Source organism: Anser brachyrhynchus (assembly GCF_964034855.1).
Source record: "Anser brachyrhynchus genome assembly, chromosome: Z".
NCBI lineage: Eukaryota > Metazoa > Chordata > Aves > Anseriformes > Anatidae > Anser > Anser brachyrhynchus.
Genome location: NC_137697.1, coordinates 47,938,177 through 47,963,685, shown reverse-complemented (window position 1 = coordinate 47,963,685; position 25,509 = coordinate 47,938,177). Strand labels below are relative to the sequence as shown.

At 40.6% G+C, this 25,509-nt stretch overlaps 1 protein-coding gene across 6 annotated transcripts in view; it reads right to left on the bottom strand.

Moving 5' to 3' along the window:
• Positions 1-265: 265 nt before the first annotated feature.
• The window catches only part of IDUA (alpha-L-iduronidase), a 50,941-nt gene continuing 25,697 nt past the window's right edge, over positions 266-25,509 (bottom strand). For 3 of the 6 annotated variants that reach the window (XM_080575206.1, XM_080575205.1, XM_080575208.1), the window contains 12 exons: positions 12,014-12,096; positions 11,253-11,360; positions 10,466-10,561; positions 9,686-9,888; positions 9,087-9,266; positions 7,293-7,509; positions 6,483-6,698; positions 5,746-5,867; positions 4,393-4,518; positions 3,700-3,776; positions 2,841-2,941; positions 266-650 (listed from right to left, as the gene is read on the bottom strand). In XM_080575206.1, coding sequence (XP_080431332.1) covers positions 550-650; positions 2,841-2,941; positions 3,700-3,776; positions 4,393-4,518; positions 5,746-5,867; positions 6,483-6,698; positions 7,293-7,509; positions 9,087-9,266; positions 9,686-9,888; positions 10,466-10,561; positions 11,253-11,360; positions 12,014-12,096 — 1,630 coding nt within the window. In that variant the 3' untranslated portion in view covers positions 266-549. The remainder of the gene's footprint in view (positions 651-2,840; positions 2,942-3,699; positions 3,777-4,392; positions 4,519-5,745; positions 5,868-6,482; positions 6,699-7,292; positions 7,510-9,086; positions 9,267-9,685; positions 9,889-10,465; positions 10,562-11,252; positions 11,361-12,013; positions 12,097-25,509) is intronic. The other 3 variants (XM_080575209.1, XM_080575207.1, XM_080575210.1) reach the window with 3 other exon arrangements.

Below are 25,509 nucleotides of genomic sequence, written 5' to 3'. Positions count from 1 at the left end.
CTGGACCATCTATGATTAACTGGTGGGGAAAAAGAGACCCTTCACTTCATGATCTGGATGTGGCTGTCCGGTTGCTTTGTGCCGTTCCATCACTCTGTTATGTCAAGGCAGCCAGGCAGCTGAAACAGGCCATTCACTCTCAGACAGGTCCTCCTTGTGCCTTTGCTGCCATCCTCATTCATACAGCACAGAGATGACACAGCTCCTGCAGCACATTAAGGCTTAGTAAATCTTAGGTTGTCCTGGGCATTAGCTCAGTGTAAAATAGAGAATAACAAAAATTTATTTCCATAATTCCTAGTTAGAAAAACAAATCCCAGTCCTATAATTGTACAAGCTGGGTTGTTAGTTGTGTCTGTTTGCTAATGCTGACTTTGAGCTCTGAAGAGTTAACGGGGGCAGTTGCTTCCAACTTGCATTCCCAACTTGCTTCATCAGGTCCTTTCAATACTCCCTCCTAAGCTTGGGAGGAGTTTACTTTTCTGGGGAGTTGTCATCTGCAGGGAGCATATACCACTCAGTCAACAAACCAGGCACCACTCTTCAGAGTCACTTGAAAGCTTCAACATACTCCACAGGAACGGAGGACAGGCCTGCCTTCCCCCAGTAGTCAATGGCACGCACTTTGTAAAAGCCGGAGACTGAGCTTCCTGCAAATGAAAAGGTTAGAAATGGTCACTGTGAAAGGCTGACACCAGTGGTGCTTGGAGGGTGTCTATAAAATGTAGGTTTGTGGAATGGAGTGGAGAAGCAGTGAATTCAGTCCTGCACCCTACGTAAGTGTGTCTGTACCTGCCTAACTAAAAATGATTATAAATTCCTCAAGGCCAAACACTAGATCTTTTTTTTTTTTTTTTTTTATTCCCCATTTGCACCATGTACCTCCTCCTCTCTTCTTCTTAGGATTTGTGAGTAGTTACAGGATTGCTTTCACAGCATTCCCTTTGGAATGAGGCTAGGACATCTCTACTAATTTCCTTTTTTCTGACTCACTTGAATTCTGCCTATTATTCTGCCTTTGGGACAGGTTATATGCAGACAGGATCAACAAAGAAGCAGAACAAGAAGTATGCAGGCTGACTGAAAACCCTCTGCTCCGGTGGCAGGACGACTTACTCCAAAGGTATGTGAGTTCCTGTTCTGCAGCTCTCCTGGTTTTCATCCTTGATCCAGTTCAAAGAACACATCCTTCACTAGCAGACACTTGAACTTCACAAACGATATAAATGTTTGTGTTTTTTTCTAATTTATTTACTTGACTTTTATGTGTGATTTAGTATTTTATGTTTTCTTTTCTTAAAGGAAAAAAAGAAGGCTAGAAATAATGAGTAAGAAATATGTACCTAGCTATAACGGTTGCAGAGATGGGGGACTTTTTCAGGCACTCCTTCTTTTTAATTTTTGAAACAAGCAAGTAAATCTGGTAGGTTTCCCAGATGGGCAGCACTAGATGATAATGAATTCTAATCTCAGAGATTTGCCCTGGCCATGATTTACAGTTTCTGGTTACTTGTGCAGCCTTTATGTTGCAACAAGAGCTCTGAATTTTATTATGTGCCCACTGCTAAAGCCTTTCTCAGGCTAAGATGAGCTTGTGTTTCTAGAAAAAGCTTCTCTGAATTGCAACTTACTAGTATCACTTTGAGGTAAGGTCTGTCAGTGTTTCACACAACTCTGATCAGTGCTTATTAGTAATTCTTGTTCGGCAGAATCACATTAAGAATTTGACCACTTATGGTTAAACAAACAAACAAACAAGAAAATAACAAAGAAAACATCACAGCCTTCTTTCAGCCTTTTTTATCTGGGTATGTCTGCATTGCATTTAGGCTGTACTTGAGGAGATATGACCACAGCCATGAGGAGTAGCTTTGCCTGCTGACAAAGATGAACTTCACTTCCCTCTAATGTGAAACCTCTAAAACTCAGGCAGCCAGTCAGGTCTAAAAAGGAGGCTCTAGGAAACAGCAGAGAGAGGAGTCTCTCCTTGGTTAGGTGTTCAGACAGCTAAAACAAACTGTCATACAGAAGGACCTCTTCTGTTCTTACAAACTGGGGGCTTCAGTAGCTTAAGCCTGTCAAACCATATAAATGGGTTTAAGAACAGGGACAGATGACCAGGAGGAGAGCAGAAGTGCAAGCTTCTGCTGCTGCAGCTCAGAATATGATAAATGTATGACAGTCAACCCCTGCAAGAAAGGTGGATGTGACCTCACACTTGCTTGTGTGTTGCCAAGTCCTTTGGTAGTTTAACACCTCAAGACTCGGTGGTGCTAACAAATGTTATAAAGGCTGCTTGCTCCTACCACCCTACACCAACAGGACTGTACAAATTGTATTTGCCACACACTCAGACTAACTCATGGCCAATATCTGTGGGAATGAGCCCAAACCTCAGCATTGTCTTGCTTTGAGTCAACAACCAAGAGTACAATGCCAGGATCAGCACAATGCCAAGTTCTGATCATGTGGAACAATTTTTTTTTTCTCATTTTTGCATGCCTCTACACCCGTAACAACAGAGACAAAGGAGCTGCTTTGCCTCCCAGGGAGTTTGCCAGGCCCATGTCTGGGTGACTTTGGTTTCTGTGACAAGAATTTACTTGTAGCAATGTTCATAATAATGTCCTCATGACTATTTTTCAATAAATGTTTGTCCTTGAAAATAAGGATTTCACTAAGAATGTAGTCCTAAAGGAAGGGACATGCTCTTATTTGTGATGGGAACATATGTCACTAGCAAGTTACATGTTTTCAGTAGTTACTAAATGGAGTTTCACACATTTATCAGTGGAGTTATTAACATGACAAATTATGTGATATGTGTGTTTTGGCCTTACCTGGACTGTAGACCCAGAGAGTGAATATTGTGTCTTTGGCATTAATCCGCTGGTAGGCTTTTCCATCTGGTGAGAACTGCACTTCAAATGTCTTTATACATCTAGAAAAGAAAACCAGATGAGTTGGTAAACACAACTGATAATGCAGTGAATTATCAAATCTTAATCTCAGAGACATTTCAACAAAGGCCAAAAATAGAAAATATTCAGTTGACTCACGGCTATCAAATGCAGGATGGCATGAATTGTCTATATTAGGAGGAATCACAGCTCCAACAGGCCACAGAAGAAAACCCAGCCTGACTTGCAATATGGGGTACTTGTGGCATCACAAACTGGTAAGCCTTTTTTACTCCCAGACCAGGGGTTATCAAAGCTGAAGTCTGACTTGAAAAGAAGCTGTATCAGTGCTTCCTGAGGAACTCTGGATGCATATTGGGCCACTGTGGATAGTTCATCTACAGAAAGTTCTATTCCAGTATAGCTTGCTGGATCAAGGAACTGGAGGTTTTCTCTTCCAACCTATATCCTTATGGATAATTCTACCTAAGCACCTGTTAGTACAACAGTTTTTATCATGAATCTTCCTATGTGCTATGCTGAAGGAAAGTCCCTCAAAAATGTCCTTGGATACTGGTGAGCAGCAGGCAGATTCTCTTGCTCAGACAATAAATTAGTCAGAATTACTTTCTTTAAATACATAGGGATTCTACAGTTCATTTTGTCATGCAAATGTACTGTAGCATCACTCAAGGAGCAAGTAGTCATTAACTAGTAAACTTGTTTCACTTTGAAGGACTGGTGGCAATTTAGCAAGTCATGTGTTGGTTATACCCATTGCATTTTAAAAGGCACTTACTTTGAATTTACACAACCATCGTCCCACAACACAACAACCTGTCCTTTTGTGAGAGGGATGAAACGAACACCAGTCACCTGTCCAAAGACAAATGCCCATATAAGAAAGCTGTACAAACCAATCAGTAAGGTCAGATGTTCTGTCCTCATCCTACCTTCCTGAGTTTTTCCTTTGATTCTTTCCATTGAGACTTGGATTAAAAGACAAAACTCCTAGCTCTGCAGCTTTGGAGACTAGAAGTCTCCAACCTCTAAACCTTGCAGAAGACCTTCAGAGGCTCTGTGCACCACTATGAGCATGGTTATCACTTGGGATTGAACAAGCAGATACAGATATCTAATCTAGGACAGGCATGATTTCACTTCATTTTTAGCTATGAATTATTAACTGGAGAGCTGTTGTCAAGCCTGGTAGCACATGACATAATTTTAAAACAGAAACTGTATTGCTGCGTTATTATTTTCCTACCATTGGTAAACTTGCTTTTATCTCAGTGATGGCTCCTATCACTTGCTGTGGAATGCTTTATCTTGAATTACGCCTTGGATAGCCTTCTTATCAAAAGAGAGAACTGTTTATTTACTAAGTGTACTGTGGTACTTTTAATAAATAATAGGCCCAAATGCTTAATGAGATTTGAAGAAGGAAGCAGTTTCTAATTTGGCGAGTCTGTTGGTAGAACACCACACATACTTGATCAGGAACAGAACTGGGTCTTGCACAGATGTGGATGAGAAAGACTGAGGGAACGGGGAAGTCTTGCTTCAGTGTCAGGATGCCACCTTCAGGAAAAGTGAAGGGGCCTGTTGCCACTGGATCCTGTGGATTCAAAGACAGGCCTTGTGAATAATCTTCCATTAACATTACGGAATGTAATATCTAACTGTTACATCAGTGTAAAATGAGTGTGTATTTACTTAGGGGCTGTAAAAAAATTCTAGTAGAGTTGTAAATATGTGCTGATACATGGCTTATAACCATCGAAGTTCTTCAACCTAGCAGACTCTTTTCTATTTTGGCTGTATTCCATCTCTTCACAAAACACACATATTATGTCCATCCCACAAAATACTAGGCCACAATGCCCTATAGCTGCAGTCTGCAGGTTTAATTAACCTCTCAGGCATGCCTTTCAGGCTCTCAGGTCTTTACAAACTGCGCCACCTCTTTGCTGTAGATCTCCAGTGTGCACTGAAAGTTATTGCTAGCTACAACAGCCACTCAGATGAGGTTCCACAAGATGGCCAAAAGGATTTAAAGCCTTTCTGCTGTCTTGCCAAAGGAAAACCTGATGGCTCCTGTAGGATCCCATAGGCCTTAGCAATAGGGGTTTATAGTGATTGGGAAGAGATGACACAGTACTACTGTACACCTAAGTCAGAAGGCAATTACTGCCTGTGAGCACTGAGGTGGTAAAGGTGGTCTCCTTTGTTTTAACCCATGGGTCTGAATGCTATGCGAGAATGAGCTAAAATTAAATGCCACTCACATATTCTCATACACAGTAAGTAATCTGGGCATGGCTTTCCTCAGTGAGGGGGGACACCTGAGAACTTATTCCTCAGTCCCCTCTGGGGTGAAATCGGAATTGGTGAGGATGAGGGGAAACTGCAGGCCTCCCCAGGAGCCCCTGAGAGGCACAAGGAGAGGCCAAGTGTCTTCTGAACTAGTACTGGGTAGTTTCCACCTCACGTGGCTGTTTGTTTTCTGTTACAGAGGGTTTTTCTTTTCAACTATCTGCTGAGGCAATGTGACCCTCCTGTAATAGATGCAGGGCCATGTGACCTATTTGGGGCCACTAGCAGAGAAGCTAGTGATCTACATTTAGTCTCTTGTATAACATGAATGCAAAGCTATCAATTGTCTGTGAGTTACGCTTCTCTGCATGGCTGCAAGTCCATTTTCAAATGCATAAGAGACGCACACGACTGTGGACTAAGGAAAAAAATTTGACTACCTGAGCTGATGCCTTGTCTCTTTATCTTTAATTAACCAATTAACAACCACTTTAGCCACACAACACTTCAAGGAAATACACGGTCATACCTCAGCATCCCTGATTTGCTGGAACTGCTCTGGGGACGGAAAGTCAGGGCTTCCTAGTTCCTTCCACTTCAGGTAGGGATTGGTTTGGTTGTTATCCAGGTAATACGTCATATACACTGGCTCTTCAGGAACACAAATGAAAGAAAGTAAACCCTTCATTTGGATTTAAATACCAACAAGAATAAATTTAGCAGAAGGTGCTGATATATACATTCGCAAAAGCGATTTCAGCACTTTGGAGCCTGGCTTCCAGTGGAAAGTCATGAGGATAGGGTTAGCACTCTTATGAGGTTCTACAACCCAGCCTGTATTTTCCAAGTTCAAATTTTAAGTTATTATGTCCACATCCAGAATTGAGGCCCACTTATTTTTTCGCAGAGGTGCTGCATGTATTTGTTGGACAACTGCATCAATTGTGTAATAGTGTGGTCATGTTGGCTACCTTGGAGTGATCTTGGTAAGGGAATTTGTTGCCTGGCATTATCCAGCCAAGATAAATAGCTTTCTGAGAAGGTAGCATTTGCAGCTGTTGTTAAAGACAGGGGCAAAGTGGAAAGAGTTTTTCCTACAAGAGCACCATCATATCTCAGAAAAAAATGGGAGTGCCCAAAAGATGAGTGAGAAAGTTAGCAAATGAAACTCACTCTCGCCAGGAAAATAAACTCATCAGAAGTTTTTCAGCACACGTTCTGCCTTCATAATCAATTATGTGAACTGCCTACATGATGTTTGCTTACCTCTAAGTTTGGGGAAGTGGGTGGCATTCACTGTGATAGTGCTGATATTGGATGAAGTCCTGTTATCTTCACTTGAATAAATCAGTAGAGTAGCTTGCCAACTGTCAGAGGGCTGCAGCTCACTTGGGTTGTGCACAGATGCCAGGACACCAACTGAGTCGTTTTCAGTGCTTTCGCCTTCACTGCTCTTTACTTCTGCAAAGATCTGTTTTTCTCCTTTGAAAAAATGTGACAACTCTTTAAACATAACTGCTAGTCTACCCAACTTCTGATATAAAAAAGGTCAAAACATAGGGATCTATAGGTTGAGTGGTGTTCTAGCTTTTTTTTTTTTCAGGTATAGCATCAGTCAGGATTATGGGTGGATTTTATTACTGCAGAGCATGCACATACCACAGCAGGTCTTATGCTTAGCAGTTCAGCTAACAAAGTCTACATATGTAACAGTGAATTAGGATCTCCCTTTAGTAGGCTGCATGTGTCTTACAGCTGTAGGCATTTATTAAAGTCATTTGCAGCCTGAAGTGATAGCACATGAGGAAGTACCAGTCAACTAAAAAGAGTGGTTGGCATGCAGAATTTGTAAACAAAGCAGTAGATTAAATCAAAGAGATGACAGACTGTCAGGAAGATTCTCCTGAGCTATTAATTTCTCAGAGGAAATCAGAGTTCATTTTTGTAACAACCACAGCTGGGTAGGAGAAATCTGGCTTTTATCAAGAGTGAGATGGCTGACCCAATCTCTGTCATGCATGAAGCTCCTAGGTTGATGAAGTTACTGATGTGCTCTCTCCTCGGTGATTACCATACCTAGCAGTGCCAGCAAGCCCATGACAGTTAGCACTGGTTTCCGCACCATCTGGACATGAGGTGGCTTTGTATTGTTCATCTGGAAACGTGCTGTCAGAGTCCGCTGTGTGAAGTAATGGGGGTAGTAGCTCAAGAAGGCATTGTCATTACTCAGTAGTGTATAGTTGATGGTGTTGTTGGCTTTGGCAATAAGCAGGTTTTGATGCTGGATGATTACCTGCAAAATCATGGAGAAAATGGAACTTCATCGCGGAAAAAAATCCAAAGAAAACACGATATCTTTATTTATTTTTTATTTTTAATCTTTACGGCGTATTAGAAGGAACTGTCACTCTGTCATTTAGAAAAGTGTGAAGAACAAAACTGTTCTTCACACCTCTTGAAGAAACTATTTTTAGGTAATACATTAATCACGGGAAAATTTGAAGTATCCACACAGTTTAGGCAATAAAAATTCTCTGAAATGACTACTACTAGTAGTTTGCATAAATTATGAATATGTTTCCGTGGTGACTGAACTACAAATGATATTCCTCTGTTTTGAATATTGGATTAGTAAACTGTATTTATTAGCTGAAATAAATGTAAATGTAAAAACTCCAAATCTGGAGTTACTTTGTAGCCATTAGACTAGTGTCTATAAGTTGGTCCCGGATTCCATTCCTCAATCAGTAGTTTTATCCTTTTAGTGCTAACAAGGAATACATTCTCTCTCAGTATTGCACTGGTCACTGGGCTGTTCTGCAAAATGCCGGAGTTCCCAAGCTCTCTGTTTACCAGATTGTGCCTAGATATCAGAATCAAACACTACTTCAGAAAGCTGACAACAGAGAAGGTCTCATAATTGTGACTCTGAAGAAAGTGCATTTAACAACACCAGGCTCCAGCTCCTATCTACCGAAGTGTTAATTTTCTGTTGGATAGGTCTTTTTTATCCCTTCATAACACCATGTCACTATAAACACTGCTCTTTCTCTCAAAAACTCCCTGCAGTGCAGCCAGTGACTTACTGCTCTGGAGAAGAATCCTTCTGTATGCAGGCTAAAGGAGCTAGAAGCCTTTGTTCGCAGGCACAGCTGACAACACGTATCCCATTCCTGGGTGACACACATGCTCCCATGTTTGGGAATTTCTGCTTTGCACAGGTGTGTTTGGACTCTGGATGCTCTATAAGGTAGTGGGTCACAAAACAGGCATGCAGTGGGAACTGTTGCTTTGTAAGGGCAAGACCTGAGCTTGCCCTGGGACCAGACTACAGTTCCTGCAAGGGCAGGAAAGGTGAGCATTCTCTTCTCCTGCTTTTCTGATCATGAGCAGTATTAGCAGTAATTAATACGACCATATGTAGAGAATCATTATCAAAAGACAAAGAATGGGCTTATGCTTAGAGCTCAGTGGACTTCATAATTATACCTGATGTCCCTTGACAAGATAAACTTGTGAAGAGACTGGGAAATAATCCCACAGAAGTGAAGTGACAGCTTGGAGAGAGAATGTGTGGGTATAGTCTTATCAGGTGGATTTAACTGGGAAATTGTGTACAATACCCAACACATTCTTCAACATATGGATGGCTAGTTATTGGTTTTTTTTTTTTTGGGGGGGGGGCAATGAAGAAAATTTATACAAAGTAAATAAAGCTACTGTTAACAAACTGTTCAGGGAAACACCAGCTATATCTTTTAGGCTCTCTATTTTATCTCTATTATTCTGAGTAGTCAGAAAAAATGACTCTAAGTCTACTTTTGCAACTGCGTTAACAGTTCAGAAGACCCTACTGTGACAATGTTTTACCTTTACAACCATAGCTGCATATGTCACATCAGCTCGCCACAGCTGTGGGATGGACCATCCAACCATAGGATCTGCTTCATCATTGTATATGGGAACAGAAGCAAAATTTGGAAACAACTTCTGAATTTGTCCAACTGCTTCCACTTCTTGTTCCAAGATGTAGAGAGAACGCCCACCTCCCTGCAACAATATTTCATATCTGCGTAGTGAAAGTGAGCAAACAATAGTAGAGACACAACATGGAGACCTAAACACATTATGAAAATATGTTACTGGAGTCCCTGAGGAGCTGTGGACCACAGAGTATTAGAATCTTACACCTAATCCACTACAGTATCCGCTGATTGTATGAGCTCCTCCTAAAACATAAAATGGAAAAGATGTAGAGGAGCTGAATCCCCGTGGGCATTAGGCATAGGCCTTTGAGTTGAAGTCTTGCAACTGACCATCTTCTTCAAAATTTCTTTAGAATAGGTAGCTAGTTATGATTCCTGATATAGGTTGCACACTCACCTAGGAATCAATGTCATAAATCAGAATAAAATGTAAGTTGGACTAAACTGATTAAAAATAGCTTTAAATTGAAGTCTTGGACCAACCTTCTTATGAAGAGAGATGTAGTCCAGCCTTACACCAGTCTCCCCTGTGAAGAAGTTGGTTCCATTGTAGCAATGACGCAGAAGACTCCAGCATATGGGTGACTTGGGAAAAGGGTGGAAGGAATCTCCAGGCCCTCCAAATTTTAGTAGAGGACTGGCTGCTCTTAATCCTTCTGAGCAGGCATCGTAATAGTTGAGGAACCCTGAAGTCCAAGCAGATACATGTATCAACAATAATAACTCAAAACAGAATCTTGATCTAAAACTATGGGGAGATATTATAACTCTTTCTATTTTTGCATTTATTGGCAGGACCTCACAAGCTGAGTCTACTCTTTCCTAGGCAATGACAACATGAGAAGACATGAAAACCTCTGCTGCATTCACAAGGTTCTTTCAAAGGTCTTGTGAGGACAGGTTCCCAAAGCATGCATCTATCAGTGAATGGTTTTCCCCTTACCCCACCCTCCATCCTGTTACTCCTCGTAAACTATTTTATAGTATTTTATAACCAATGAACAGGACTTAACAGTTTAACTCCTATTCTGTTTTCCCTGTTCTGCTAGCCCTGTATTACACTTATGCTCAAGCAGGGAACAGAGTAATTATTGTAGTAAGTAATATGACCTGAGCAAAAAAGATTAGATACACCTTCCACACTCCTTAGCTCTCCTATCTACCTTATTACTTTGCCAGCATCTCTCCTTTCTCACTATTTCCCACCCAACACACACACACTTCTCCCTTACTACACTAGTAAGTACACCAAAATATGCTTACCTTCCACTGTCATAGACACATTGTCAAAGTCATGGTGGTCTGGTTCATTCCAAGTTTCAAAATTCCATTTAGCAACATGCTCCAGTCTGTATCTATCTGTGTAAGAGGCCTCATTTATCAGTGAGTTGAGTGCATGTACAGACAATCCTATCAGTTAGTCATGTGCTATACATGAGGTTATACACCCTGTTATACTGCAGTAGGGTGTAAATTACCTATTTTTAATAAGCTGGCAAATGCAATTTTGGTGATTTCAAAATGATACTTCATTTTGGATGTAGCAATATGTGAAAAAGATGAAAGGACCACCAACACAAAACTGCAGTGAGGTGATGTGAATAATAGCTTTGTGGGTAGGGCATCCGGGCTAAGTGAGACTCAGGCTAAGGCTTCTGCTTTGTTGGAAATATTCGAAGCTGTCACGTTGGATGCATTCAGGTTATCATGCCCTAATGCGAGCTGGTGGTTTACAACCACAATAACATAAAGAAGTTAAAACTCAGACCCCAGAGGAAGGCCAAATGTGCTGCCTAGAACACACTGCTCATTCAGGCTGTTGGACATGGAACAGAAAAATGGGGCAATAATCCCATTGGCTATTCTGGTATTTCCTGATATCTGGTATATCTGGTCTTTCCCTGTTTTGTGATGAATACCAGTGTCATGAAATTGAACACAACCCAGATTTTTTCGAGGTAGTTAGAAAGGATCACAACAGAATAAGTTTTTAAAACTTAAAACACATAAGAATGTGTGGTTTTTTTGTTTGTTTGTTGTTGAAACTTACTTATGTATCTCCTGGCCAGAAGTGTAATTAAATTTCTCCATCTTACTGCCTGCTCTTTATCTTCAAAATTTAAAAAGTATCCTGATGGATTTCCCATCAATTCAAATCCTAAAATATATATAAAAGATTAATTAATTAATTAATTAATTAATTTATTTATTTATTGTGAATGATAATCCCTTTTGATTAGCTAAAGGGTTATTGCATTATCTGAAGCAACCTTGTTAGTGAAGAAACAGAGATAACAAGCAGCATCATTTAGTAGGTTTTCTTTCCTGTTTCTACATGTCCCCACTGGGAATATTTCAGATTTGAGGTTGCTCGCTCTTGTTACTTGTTGATGACAATAGTAATCAATAATAATACTTACAATCACAAACTGAAGGTACAGGGTGAACATCAAACACTGCAGAAATACAGGGGAAGCTATACTTTGAGGACCTGCTTCTTTGGCCCCTTTGAGGCACAAAGTTAATGGGTACAAAACTTGCTCCTCTTCAAGAAATCTCATTTCCCAATTGGTACATCTCAGACTATTGTTGCAAGCAATGTAAAAGCATTTGTGTTGTCTTAAGTGCCCTAATAATGCTTTTCTTACACAGTTTACATTTACATGGACGTGAGTTAAATGCAAGCAGTAAAAAAATGAATTTTGATCAAAATCAGCTTTGGCAAAGCTCACTAATAATGGTTCTATCTGATGATTGCACAATATGGTCAAACAGATGTGGCTAGCAGTGAGGGGAGGGAGCTGCTCTTACCTGGAATTAACTTATTTTCCCACAGGAGATCCATAAGGTTATCCAAGGCAGTAAAATTGTAGTGAAGTTTCTCATTCATCACTCTGAAGAATACAGGTGATAAAATGGTCCAATGTAAATATTGTAGCACTTGTTTGCAGACAAGCCAGATGTGTGCCTTCTTTTGGCTCTCAGAATTTACATATAACTAGGTTTCTTGCAACTGCATGCACGTGTTCTTGCTCTAAAGGGTGTTCACGATAAGCAAGCCATTTTTCTTGTCCAACACACACTGTTTCCCTATTCCAGCAGCAGCAACAGAAGTAATATAATGAGGTTGCTTGTTGGGTTTTGAGTGTTTTACAGTGTGTTAGGTTCCCTATCCTCCTCCCAAAGCAAAATTTACCGAGACTGTTCTTGGCTATCCTCCTTTTTCAGTTTTGAATTGATCACCTACTGACAGGCCAGCTGGTTTCCACCTCGTCTCATATGCAGTCTTTCTTAATGCTCTTTTATTTGCAATATACAACCGACGTTCCTTAAAAGTTCTCATGGGTTTAAAACGAGTTGAGAAAATAGCTCTATGCCTTTCAAAGAATGGTGAATTTATACACACAGTTGTAATTTGCCTGTAATTACCTGTAATTTTTACTTTATTGCTAGCATTCACTTACTATTTCTCCTGTACTTCTTGGATCTCTGGCTGCAACAATTTGTATTTCCAACTTGCTTTTGTATTTAGAAGTGGAATTCTGTCAGCCACATTTAAATATCTGAATTTTCCATATCTGAATATCTCAACTCGGGATATTCTATGATTCTGTGAATTCAAAGACTTAGTAAAAGCCCCATGATACATTCCTTTGTGTCAGCAATTCTTGCAGGAGTGCAAAATTCAGCAGTGCAAAATTGGGGTGTGCAACTGCATGGGAACACTGGAGTTCTTTTACCCAGGGGCTGAGAAACGCAATTTGCAATGATCTATGATACATTTGAAGATATACTTTAAATTCCTGAAAGGTTTTTCTCACATGGCACCCACTGAAAACAAATATAATGTGATATGTAGGTTGTGTACAGTTTCCCGTAACTTCTGAACGTGTAGCCTGATTTAACTGAAATCTGACAGGGCAGGAAAAGTCTTGCAGTCTGAAGTATCAACAAGAAATTCAAAATTAACTGTTGTTGACAGTATTCTGTTAAGGTAACTTACTGCCATTTGGCACAAGTCACAGCTTTGGGCTGATGTCCAAATTCTGCTTCGGAATGTCCTGAGCAAAAGGTTTTGTAAGGACCCTTGGAGACTAAGTGCAGCCCTGGTAAGACCCTTAACGAAGATGTTTAGGGTCTTGCCATTATCTGTCAGAGCTGATTTCTCCATTCTTGCCGGAGAAACCTACCCTGGTACACTGCAGCCTGAGCTCTGCCTCTGCTGCCTTGACCACTTTGTCCTAGGCACCTTGCCTCTGCTTGGGTTGTACAAATGAACTGCAGACGGAGTGCCCTAGGTATGATAGAAGGGGGAGAGACAATCAGTTAGAGGGATTTTAACTGATCAGAGCTAGCACGGCATGCTGGGCACAAAGGGTAGAAAGTGGGAGCAGAACAGTCAACAGAAAATCTCTTAAATCACCGCTGGGTTCTGTGTAGAGATTCACAAACTCGTTTCTTTCCATGCCCTTAACAGGGAAGAAGGGGTCTGAGCCACTTAGACTGAGGGTTCTTCCTCTGTCCTCTCTTGCCAAGGGAAAGCTTCAGTTGAGAACCTGTAATAGTAATCTTGAAGGTCTCAGAGAAATAAGAAGGGCTGACAGAATTGCCTAGTGAATACAGAAGGGAACTGTGCAATGTAAAGAGGAGAAAGTGCCATCAGCATCTCTGACTATGACTTAGAGAGCAAAATAGAACAGGCAAAACAAATGTAATCCAAGCTATATCCACTGTACCAAACCCATCTGTGACATAACCATGCACATACTCTTAGTCCCAGCACGGTCACGCTCTTAGCAAAGACCTGAAGCTGGCTCGTCTCTTTTAAAGTATGTTCTTCCACCATGACAGACATTGTCGTGCCTGCAGCCACTGACAGGCTTGCAGCTCCTGCCAAAGTCAAACAATGCAGATGTGAAAGAAGAAAAAGTCAGATTTACTGTAGTACCCATAAGAGTATTTCAGAAGTTACTGTTGAACTAAAGAATGGCTGTTTGGAACGAGCTTTTTTTTTTAATTATTATTTTTTTTTGGCTTACACAGACATTTAAAAAAAAGAAAAAAAAAAACGGTCTGTCAGTCCTATTCCAAAGTTCAAAGACAATTATTTTGTTGCAAAATGTAGTTGTGCTCCCTCAGATCCATTAACTATTTCCAGTTATACCCTGTGTTCTATTGAAATATTTGCTTACTTGCACACTTACAGTCAGTGAGCATAAGAATGATTAACTCTACTGTCTTGTAAAAACTTAATAACACCATTCAAATAATAGCAAAGGAACAAATGTCTTTCTGACTCCAGTCTAAGGGCTACACAGTGCTACGTGAAAATACACACATAAACAAAGCCTTCTGTCCTATGCAAGTACACTCAAGATCCCAGCAAATCTACATTTTTTTCTCCTATGCCCACTAAGTAAAATATTTAAAACAGAATGCCATTGCCAGCCATGACTGAGGTGGCAGTACATTATTTGCTGTGCTATGTCTGTAGGTGTAGAGGTACATCTTACTTCCTTTGGCTGATCTGCCACTTTATGAGAATATTTTCTTGCTTGCAGACGGATTAGTATGTATCCTGCTATTAACAAGATATGCAAGTTACAACCTTTTTCTATTTCAATATCTGAAATAATTTCTGTCAGGAAAAAATACATTAGAGGTGCTGCTTTGACATAGCACCAGTCATCAGACCAAGAGTTTGAATAGCTGCATGAAATAACGTTTTCCGGGCTCTTGAAAATTCTTGTTTGTATAACCAATTTATCTCCAACTTCAAGAACATAAAATGACTACTTGCCTGATATGATTGCCATTTTCACAGACCTTGTTCTTACCCTTTATAATGTTACTTTTCTGATGTGAAATGGATGTTTTTTTTAATGACCTGTATATGATCACTAGAATTCGGGTTGCAGGGCTGCATGTCATGAGGTGTCTGTAGGCAGTGCTGACTGTCAGTCATGAGGCACAGCAGGGAACTCGTAAGCTGGTATTAAATACAGACATTCTACATGGTGAATACTGGCTCAAGTGTCAGGCTGTTACCACACATGACAGTAAATATAATTTCAAGACACTGACGACAAGATCAAAACTCATCAACGCGGCTGTAAGAAACAACTGCAATAAGGCATTTGATGCAACTTGCAAACCTTTACCAATATTCAAACTCTTTTTTTGCCAGCTTCCTCCCTGATCTCTCTGCTCCTAAGTCATGGTTTCTAGATAGCTCTTCCTCTATTTATGAACAAGCAGAAGTCTCTGTACTCGTCATTTCAGCTGAATGCTTGCCAGACTGGGATTGCTCACGGTTTGCTGCTGGCTATTTCTGATGTGGAGCAGCAATCACTGCCCTGTCCATGCCTGGCTTTCAGAAGTTCCTCTACTGTGCTTTTCAGGGAGACTTGCCAGATAAGTCCTTCCTTTTCTTCAGTCACAACAAGGAACTGCACTTAAGCATTTTTACTGGCATCCTGGCAGCAATGTCTCTGTAATTCCCAGGCCTGAGGCTGCTATACTCCAGAGCCTGCTCCTGCTGGTGAAGTTTCTTTCCAGCCATTGCCATGGTCATGGTTCCAGGACCATTTGTATGTGCTTCTCTTGTGCGTCTCATGTCACAGCTGTGCTGTGAACATGAAGAGCAGTGATGAGTAAGGAAGGGGGCCTGCTTACTGCCACAAAGTCTTACTATTTTTTTTTCTGGAAAGATGGCTTGCTTTGTGGGCCGTCCTTTGCTGAGTCAAAGGTTACAGGCCATTGTTAACAGCTTTCTGCAGCCTTTCCACATACTGGAGGAAAGGAGGTAATTATTAAGGTGTCAGCACCTTAGTTCACATGAAGCTCTGCTTCAGCTAGCACAGCTGTGGATTCTGCTCCTTAGCCTGTGGCTGTGGCTCCCCTCCTGTGCTCAGCAGGTTGCATCTGCCTCTTTTCTGACCTGGGCTGATCCCGTCAAGGGATATAGTAGCACACTCTAAAAACCTAATGCACACACAGACATTGGACCAAATATCTTATCTACAGAGAAGAAAGCAAGAAAAACAAAGGCAGGGAGTGTTTCTATTCCAGGTAATCTTCAGTCAAGTATTGAATCTCTGATAACACGTCAAGGTAACTTTATCAAACTTTAATGTAGTGAACAAAATTCCCCGGAAAAGGAAACACTGGCTGACCCCCATCGGTAGACCACAGCCCGGTTTAGGAATTCAAAGGTAGCACGTGAGGTGACCATCAACAGAGGTCTTCTGCTGAACAGAGCTTTGTCTAGTCTAGAATTGATGTGATCAGGAAGTATCTATATATCAGAGTAGTGCCCTTCTCCTCCAGACGTTCTCACTCAGCTCGTGTAGCCTCCCTTAGCACTCCTCATGGACGTAGTTAACACACAAGTCAGAACCTAATGCAACTTGATTTATTTTCACCAGTGTCTGAGAACAGCAACAGGGCCAGGTATGTCTGTTGCTTACATGCAACCTCTCTTCCAGCAGATTAGCTGTGGGGGCAGCAGGGCAGCAGAGCCTGCTTACATCCTCACTGGGAGCTCCTCATGGGAAAGACTGCTGGCCAAGTGGTGAATGCAGACAAAAAACAAGGACAGAAAACTGGCACAAGGTGTTGGCAGAGGTGAGGTGCAAATGACAGCTTAACAGTAAACGTAATTTTTCCACAGAGTACTGTCTGACCTCAGAAAATAAAGGTGCACTCCATGAGGGAGCCACCTAAAAAAGCCCCAAATCCATGGGAAGCTTTCTGCCTTGCCATCTTATTTAGAGATAACTGAAGGTGGAGCCTGAGGTACTAGGCATACTAGGCATCCTGGTGTGGTGTCACCTGAGATAACAATCATATTACATACCTGTATTCATTTGATAGATGCTTAACTGTGTGCCAGACCATCGTTATGTGGCCTGGTAAGCTGGTTCATGCAGGCATACACTTCCTTGGCCATGGTGCCAGGATGTGGCCTTTGGCTAGGTGACACGGTCAAGGTTGTTCTGATGAGTATGTATGCACGGTAATTAAATGCCACCTCTCAAGTGTAACCAACTGTTGTTTTAGGTAACTAGTATAAGGAGAACCCTTAGAAACAGTGTCCTAAGGAACCGCTTACTGCCTTTTCAGTGTTCCTCATGACATTTTAAGAGAGCATGAATCTTCAGACCATACTTAACGTACACGATGAGCAAAGTGTCCCTATAACCTTGAGAGTTCAGCATCCAAAGCTGAGTCTTACTTTTTGCAGATGAAAGGAGAACTGACTCTAGGGAATATTCACTGGAAAGATGTAGGCACAGTCACTGATAAACTCTGTCGTTCAACCTTTTGCTGCTACCAGCTTCTCCAGAAGGAACTGTCTTCAGAAGTAACTGTCTTACTTCTTCAGCCAGGAAAGCAGTCTGTGAAGTGACAGTGAGCCACACAAGCTGTGGGCACAGCATCTTCAAGATGAAGGTCAAGAGTTTTAGACTGGCTATGTCAGCAAGTTTATCTTTTCCAAGAGGGCAGCTTGCTCCCCTCCAAGTCCTTCTTACAGCACAAAATAATCCTGCTTCCTGTTTTTCACTTGACTTTTGGCAGCTATGAGGAGTGAAATGGAGACAGTTTAAAGTTCAGGCTGTTACAAAGACCTTGTTTGCTCCAAAACCACCAACTGTCTACATGAGATTCTTGTTCTGCTGAGTACTTTAAAACCTTCTGACCTTAGAAGCAGGTCCTACGGGACTGTGAGTAGTATGGAAATGATACCTCAGAGTATTCGAAGGGCAGGGTATTTCATTAGCATTCACCTTTCCAGAGGCTGCCTTCTCAGCAGTTATTGCTCCAGGTTTCATCAACATCAACCAAAAAAACTACTAAATTGATACCTCAGGTTTAAGCACAAGATCATTAATGAATAACTACGAAATCAGCAGGCTCCTGGGTTATTAATAAACAACACTCCCCTTCTGAACGCAGCTAGAAGCTGACAGTATGGTACTCATTCACATCAGAGCTGCTTCTACCATGTTCTTGCTCCACTTGCTCTAGCTTTTTACGGTCACTACAGGTATGGTAGTCGGCCCTCTTCTGTGAAGTCTTTGTATCCCCAAATGACCATGATCACTCAGCCTTTTGCAGATTCACAAACACTGTTTCTTCGTCCCTAGCAGTCCCTATGCAAAACATGGCCTGCGCTTTTCACAGGCTTTACAGAAAAAAAAGCTTCATTTAGACAATTTTTCAGAGCTGCAAGATCAAATATTACTAAATAATAATAATATCTAGCTAAAGAACTGGCATATTTTATCACTTCCAGCTTCATTTGTTAGCATTAATACCTCTTTTCGTTTGCTTCTCAGCAATACCATTTGTGTAAACAGGGACTGAAAATCTGCCTGCTTTGGTTATGGCACAGCTTCTGCACAGAGGCAGAATGCCAAAGACTTCAGCACATGCTGTGCCTCTCTCTGAGGGCAGAACTGGGCCTGTGCTAAGCATAATTCACTCACCCTGTAGAGTGAATGAGTCAGCCCAGCAGTAAGGGGAGGGAGGATGCATTGCCAAACTACACAGCCAGGCAGCATCCAGCCCTTGCTGATGTCACAGCCTGTCACAGTTAATCCATCCACACAACCAACCAGCACGATACATGCACAAAATGAAGGACGGGTATGAATCTTTGTATTTTAGGAACAAACTGGCTTCATACATGCAAAACACAACATTTGCTAATTTACTGGAAATCACTATCTCTTCTACAATCCAGCCAGGAGCTGTGCATTCAGCGGCATCTTTTTATTTTTAAATAAAATCAAAATTGAAATTCATTTTTGATTGAATTCATTCAAATTGAATTTCATTTATAGAGCATCTTAATTAATTTCTTTCCTCTTTGAAATCAGCATTATTTGATGTTTACCTTGCAAAGCAACTCACAAAATTTTTGTTACGATCTGGCTAAATCTCACATGCACAGAAGTGCAAGCAAACAATGAATGCTCTCAAGCCGCTGTTAATTGTGGCCTATGATTTTCCATTTCTTACTCAGCCTGCTTTTGTGAGCACAGTCTCAGTCCTTCCTTCAGCAATGTGCGTGTTGGTTAGGGGGGAAGAGAGAGAGGCAGACAAAGCATCAGCAGCTTCCTGTGCCAAGGTGAGTTAGCTTGCTAGGAAAATATTATTAGTCTGTTGTGTCTGTACCCCCCACCTCCCTCCTTTTAAAACAAATTTAAGATGTAAAAAGAAAAACAGGCTACGGAAGTGTAGAAATGGAGGTAACAGTTAAAGGCGTTTTGGTATCTGGCCTCTCCAGACATGTGAACATACCCTATCGGATTATCTAGGCATGGATAATTTGGTATGTCGTGAGATCTTATTGTGATCTCTTGTTGAGATTCGTTGAGCATACATCCATTTGTGAAGGGAATTAATCAAATAACGGTAAGCAGAATCCAGTAGCAGGAATTGGTTTTTGGCTGATTCTTGACTACAAATTTAAAGGCAATTTGATTGGTACGCTCAGCCACTTTGTAAGCCGGGCTGCGAGAGCAGACCCTCCTTTCTGACCGGTTTTGATGTGTGGAAGTGATTTGCTCCTGCAGAACACATGACTGCAAGTGAAATGTTTACTGTAGTTTTATGCTGTCATTGCTGATGCCACTATAAATAACGTCACATACAAGCAAAATTTTGGAGAGTTGGGTAGGGAGATTAAATCTATAGTGAATGTTAAAGGACGACTTTGCAAATGCACAAAAAAAAAAAAAAGAGGAATGATGACCGAGTGCTAAAACTAGTTTGAGTGAAGCATGTAACTCCTTTTGGCATTGCCTGTGAAAGCTGTCACTGAACTTTTCATTCCAAGTGGCAGCTGACTGTTCTCTGTACATATCCAGCATTCTAACTCAAGCACCCAGTGTGATAATGCATCTTCACTGTAAGGAGTCTCCGTGGCACATATCAGACTTACTGGTTTAAATACACAGTACTCTTATTGTTACTTCCTCATTTTCACATCTTTATTTTCTGTTTGAGCTCCTTCTATTGTTTTGCCTGTTAGCTTTATGTGCAAACATAGTCCAAAAGTGCGTGAATCCAACTACTGCACAGGACCTGGCTTATTTACTGTTGTGTGGTAGCTCAACAAGGTGTTAGAATGGTTGCACTCCCTGCTGCCAAATATGCAATGAGAACTAAACTCAACAATGCTCTGTAAATCTGACAATCACTCACGTTGCTCATAGGCTGGACTCATATGCTGCAACTGGATCTGAAGTTTTGGACGAATGCAGTGTGCTGCATTTACCAGGTCTTCAGCTTTTGCCATCCTATGGTTCTCAAAACTTGTTTTCACTTGGTGAGATCTGTAGGGAGGAACCTGTAATGGGACAACTAGCAAACAGCCAGAGAAAAGCAAAAACATGGATGTCACACTGAAGGTGTGAAGATACTCAGCTAGCCTTCTCAGCTGATGTACTTTTCTAGTGTCCAGCTGAAGTACAGATTGAAAGTGGTGTCTGACTAAGCCCATCTGGATCTATTCACAGGACAGATGTGCTTTCAGGTGTGTCTTTCTATGTTAATCCTTTTCTGCCCTTGCCTCTATGTCTGATTTGAATATATCACTTATATGCAAAACAAAAAATTAGAAAGAATCTTCGATAAATGATACTGAGTTCATTTCCTTATTAAATGATGATGGCGAAAAGGCACAGTGAGTATGTCACCCACTGTCTTGCTCTTAATTTTTCAGAGTTTTTGTGATGAGAGGTTTCTGACAACTTCAGAACTGTCAAACAAGCATTATAACCCAATCTGGAAAGAGTAGCTCTTTAAATGGCAGGTGTGTCACCTCCTGGCTCTTGAATGCAAAATGTAGCAAAACATTTTACAATTAAGCAGATAAAACTAATCAATTGAATGGATAGGCAGTTTTCAGTGAAATACAAACCTACAGCTCTCTGAAAACTTGAGCTGATAATTCTATTATGAACCTGGCTTTGGCACTACAATTTAGGCTAGTGACGTATGATTAAACACGGCAGCAACAGTTCTTCCACTCCATGGTCTTCTTTAGTTCATGTACAACCCTTCTTTCTTCTTTCTTCCCCTACCCCAAACAACTTCCGCTAATATGGAAAATCTCTCCCTTTTCAATATAAAAGTAAATTATCTTGTGCACTTATGAAACATTAAAATTTAGCTCACGTTGCAGTAAGAAATGCTCTATTTCCTTTGCACACAGAAAAGGTTTTGAATATCCAGGTAAGATTACACATGAATGCAAGGAACAGTTGAAGAAGCTTTAGTGTTCCTTAGAGACTATCTTTGCTATAGTAAATTTTCCCCAAGGGTTTGCAAGTATCACTAGTAAAGTTCATCTTAAACTGATGAATAAGCAAGATTTAGTTCCACAGTTCTGCCTGCTTAGGGATAAAAATGTCAAAAGAACAGGACACCATGGGACAAAGCTACTAACTCTGACTACTGTGAGCCCTCTGATCACTAAAATTCAGTAATGACAGCCTCCAGTCTGGAATACATCTTTTTCATAGGAGAGATTTCATTGCTTTACAGGAGCTGAATCCTGGGAGAGGCTGTAATTTTTCTGTTGTTTTCAATGGAACTAACAAAATCTTTGCAAGTAATTTTCAGACATTAAGGCAGATTCTTGACAATCATTACTAAGGATAGCAATTCTGGGAACCTGCTGAAAAAAAACAACAACACAGTTTTGTTTACTAGACAGACAAGCTCAGGCACTTTATGCTTAAGTGTACCCGAAGGTATGTGAATTCCTCCGGGACATAAGATTTATTAGTCAAGCCCCCCCCATGATGTATATTAATGAAAATCCTTTTTCAGTGGACATATCTACGTTAATTACCATGGACAGCTCAACGCTGTGTACATATAAGGGACACTACATTACCTTAATTCCGTTCAACACATCAGTGCATTTTTTTTTTTTTACATCAAGTAAGTATACTGAACCCCTGCAAATGTTAAAGTCATGACTGTACTTCTATTTAGTCTCCATGCAGTGCAACTGGCTCTATTAAAACAGAATAGCAGAGATGAGTAAGAAGGCAGAGATTAACGGCCCCTGTACTTTAATGATTTTAAGCTTATCTTCTTCTACCTGTAATTACACTCTACGGGACAAAGATTTTCTCCAGTGCTACTATTTATTTATGTTATCTCACTGTAAACACCGCTGGAGTAATATAATTGGACAGACTCAATCTATATTATGACAGAATTTCTAATCTACTCCTGTAGAAAGCTGTGCTCCTGAGGAACTGTGCTACTGTGTGCTGATAAGAAATCTGTTGTGGAACTACCACAGCTACTTCGTGCCTTCGGTAAGTCCTATGCAATTGGTTCTATGTTTGTAGTAGGAAAAATGCATACTAAAGGGTGGTCTTACTCATTTTTATATAGATACAAGTTTGCAATGATTTTTTCCTGATCTCAGAATTTCTCCTGCCAGCAGGGACTACAGAAAACTAAAAAACAAAATCAAGAAAACTAACTAATAACATCTTTCCACTCCCATATACACAGAATTTTCAGCGGCACTGAAGACTTGCCACAGCTAGAGAAGGAGTGTTAAGCATAGCATGTAAGGGCTTTTAAAAGTGCTGAAAAACATGCTTGTGCTTTTCCCAGGTGATGCTGGCAGGAAGATGAGGAAAGGGTTAGTGATTTTTCTTTAACAAACTCTATGCTGTTGGAAGGGTTTAGGCACTGGTCCTTGTATTTTCTCTCTGGTGGACACACTGTAGACTTGGTGGTTTTCCTAACACTGGTGCAAGATCTGAAACTCATCCTGGTATGCTGGTGGTTATGGGCGTTGCATATGAGTAGGAGAGTGGAAGCTAGTAGAGAGATGTAGAAGGATTTTCTACACGTTGTTCTGATCTGAACTCCTGTTATATGTTCATCAAAGAGTCCACCTGTTTTTGACATTAGTGTTCCGTTCACCTGTTTCTCCCTAATTCTGCTTATTTAGAGCACTGGAATAACAAAATTATAACTTTGAAAGTGTTGGAGGGCACTGACGAGGACTTTGCAGTAAATGCTTATTTTTACTGCTCCCATGTTTCATATAAAATTGCTACCAAATGCCTACAGCTACTCTGACTGATTTCTAGGCCTAATTTTAAATGTTATACTACATTTTTTAACCCTGAACTGCAACGAGAACATTCTTGGCATTTTATTATATTTACCATTGATCATAGTCTGAAGACAAAACTTAATACTGTTATTCCTGAACGCTCAGGGGACCTGTAGTCTATCCTTCACCGAGATGTTTCAGTGCTACGTTTAAATGTTCTTCGGTTTGGTTGCCGTTGGGCCACCAGGGGAGCTCACAGACAGTATCTGCAGATCCAGGCACTTTGCAAATGTTTGTAGTTCCACCAGTAAATCCTGACTCCTGCTAGTGTTGTTTCTCTATAGACATTAAAACCAACGTAATTCATGATACTTCATATTACATCGATGGACTTACAGACAAATTACTTTGTTTTTTAGCTAACTGCATTTGTATGTGTATTCAAAATGTAGTCACTACTAGATTATCATTTGAATGTGGTATAATTTTCTGAAAAACTAAAATAGTTATTTTATGTTGTGACTTAAAAAGCTCGAGGATGTGTTCAAATCAAAGCTCTTTAGAGAAATGCCTCCTATTTCAAAGTAGTGAAATAGCATTTCAACCTAACACCAGTCTGAACACCTGATATGCTCTCAAAATGACAATTTTAAATTCAAAACAGTGTTTTGGAAAAAGTACAGGAAAAAGACAAAAACCACAACAGACGTTAATTCATCACAGTGCAGTGGGAAGTCTTCCTTTCTGCTTTTCTGATTTAAGCAGTTTCCTTAACTCAGCTGAGTCATTCCTGTGATGGTACTGTTAATGTATAGTTTCTAAACATAACTGTTTAGTTTCCTCATGCATTCTGGAGTGACATGACTGACCATGGAGTGCACTGAGTCTCTTTTTCTTAGCAGCTGTCCTTGCAGTATTCAGTGAGTTTAAATGCTGTCTTAAATTACATTTGGTGAACAAAGGGCTATGTCTGCAATATATAACCATTCTGAAGGTCAACAGACACAACTTTAGCCAGGCTCTTTTCAGTGGTGCCCAATGCCAGGACAAGAGGCAGTGGGCACACACTGGAGGACAGGAGGTTCCCTCTGAACACCAGGAAACACTTCTGTGCTGTGCAGGTGGCTGAGCACTGGCACAGGTTGCCCAGAGAGGCTGTGGAGTCTCCTTCTTGGAGATCTTCAAAAGCTGTCTGGACGTGGTCCTGGGCAGAAGGCTCTAGGTGGCCCTGCTTGCACAGGGAGGTTGCAGCAGGTGACCTCCAGAGGTCCCTTCCAACTTCAGCCATTCTGTGAATCTGTGAAAACTAAAAAGTGTTTGGCTAAGCAGCACAAGACATCCAAATGAGGAAAACAGTTCCAATATAAGGGAACTGAATGAGTTCTGCAGTCCTAACACCGTCCTGATAACAATCAGTAGACTAAATGGCAAACTAGACAACTTCAAAGACCACCAAGAGCACAGTTTAGCCCCACCAGGTGCATTTGGTCTTGTATTTCAGCTTTTAGAAAAACTAAGCCACAGTAAGTTGAAGCAGCACTGACTTGCTTTGTGGATTGCACCAACCGTAATGAGGGAAAATAAATAATACTCTATCATATTAAAATCAGAATCACAAATTGGAATACTCAGTAATACATTTCCATAAATTGTTCTTTTCAAAACATGACTGAAAGTACTGTTTAGGCACATCACCTGAGCAGGTGACCACATGGTATAAAGGTAAATTGTATACTAATTAGAGTCCTAAGGGCATTTTAATTCACACAGATATTAATTAGGCTTAAGTGTTTTTTGTTTGGTTGGTTTTGTTTTGTTTTTTAATTCACTGAATTTATGAACTTCAAACACGCAAAAAGAGGAACAAGGTTATTTCGTTTGCACTATGTACTTCTGAGAATTTGATGTTATTGATTTTAGCCCAATAAACAAGCACTTGTAAGATTCCTTGTATGAGTAATTTAGCAGTTCATTATGCTTTTAAGTATACAACTAGGTAACCAGATATGAATTGTATGTAACAATGCTTTGAATTTTCTGAAACATTCTCCTTTCTTCAAGTAAATGTGCCAAAAAAGCCGTAAATGTGCCAAAAAAGCCAAATATATTTTATCTCTTTATAACATCTTTTTTTTTTTTCTGAGTGCCATCAGGTAGATTTTGCTTTTAGACTTTCACTGCTCTTAATCCAGTTAATATTAGG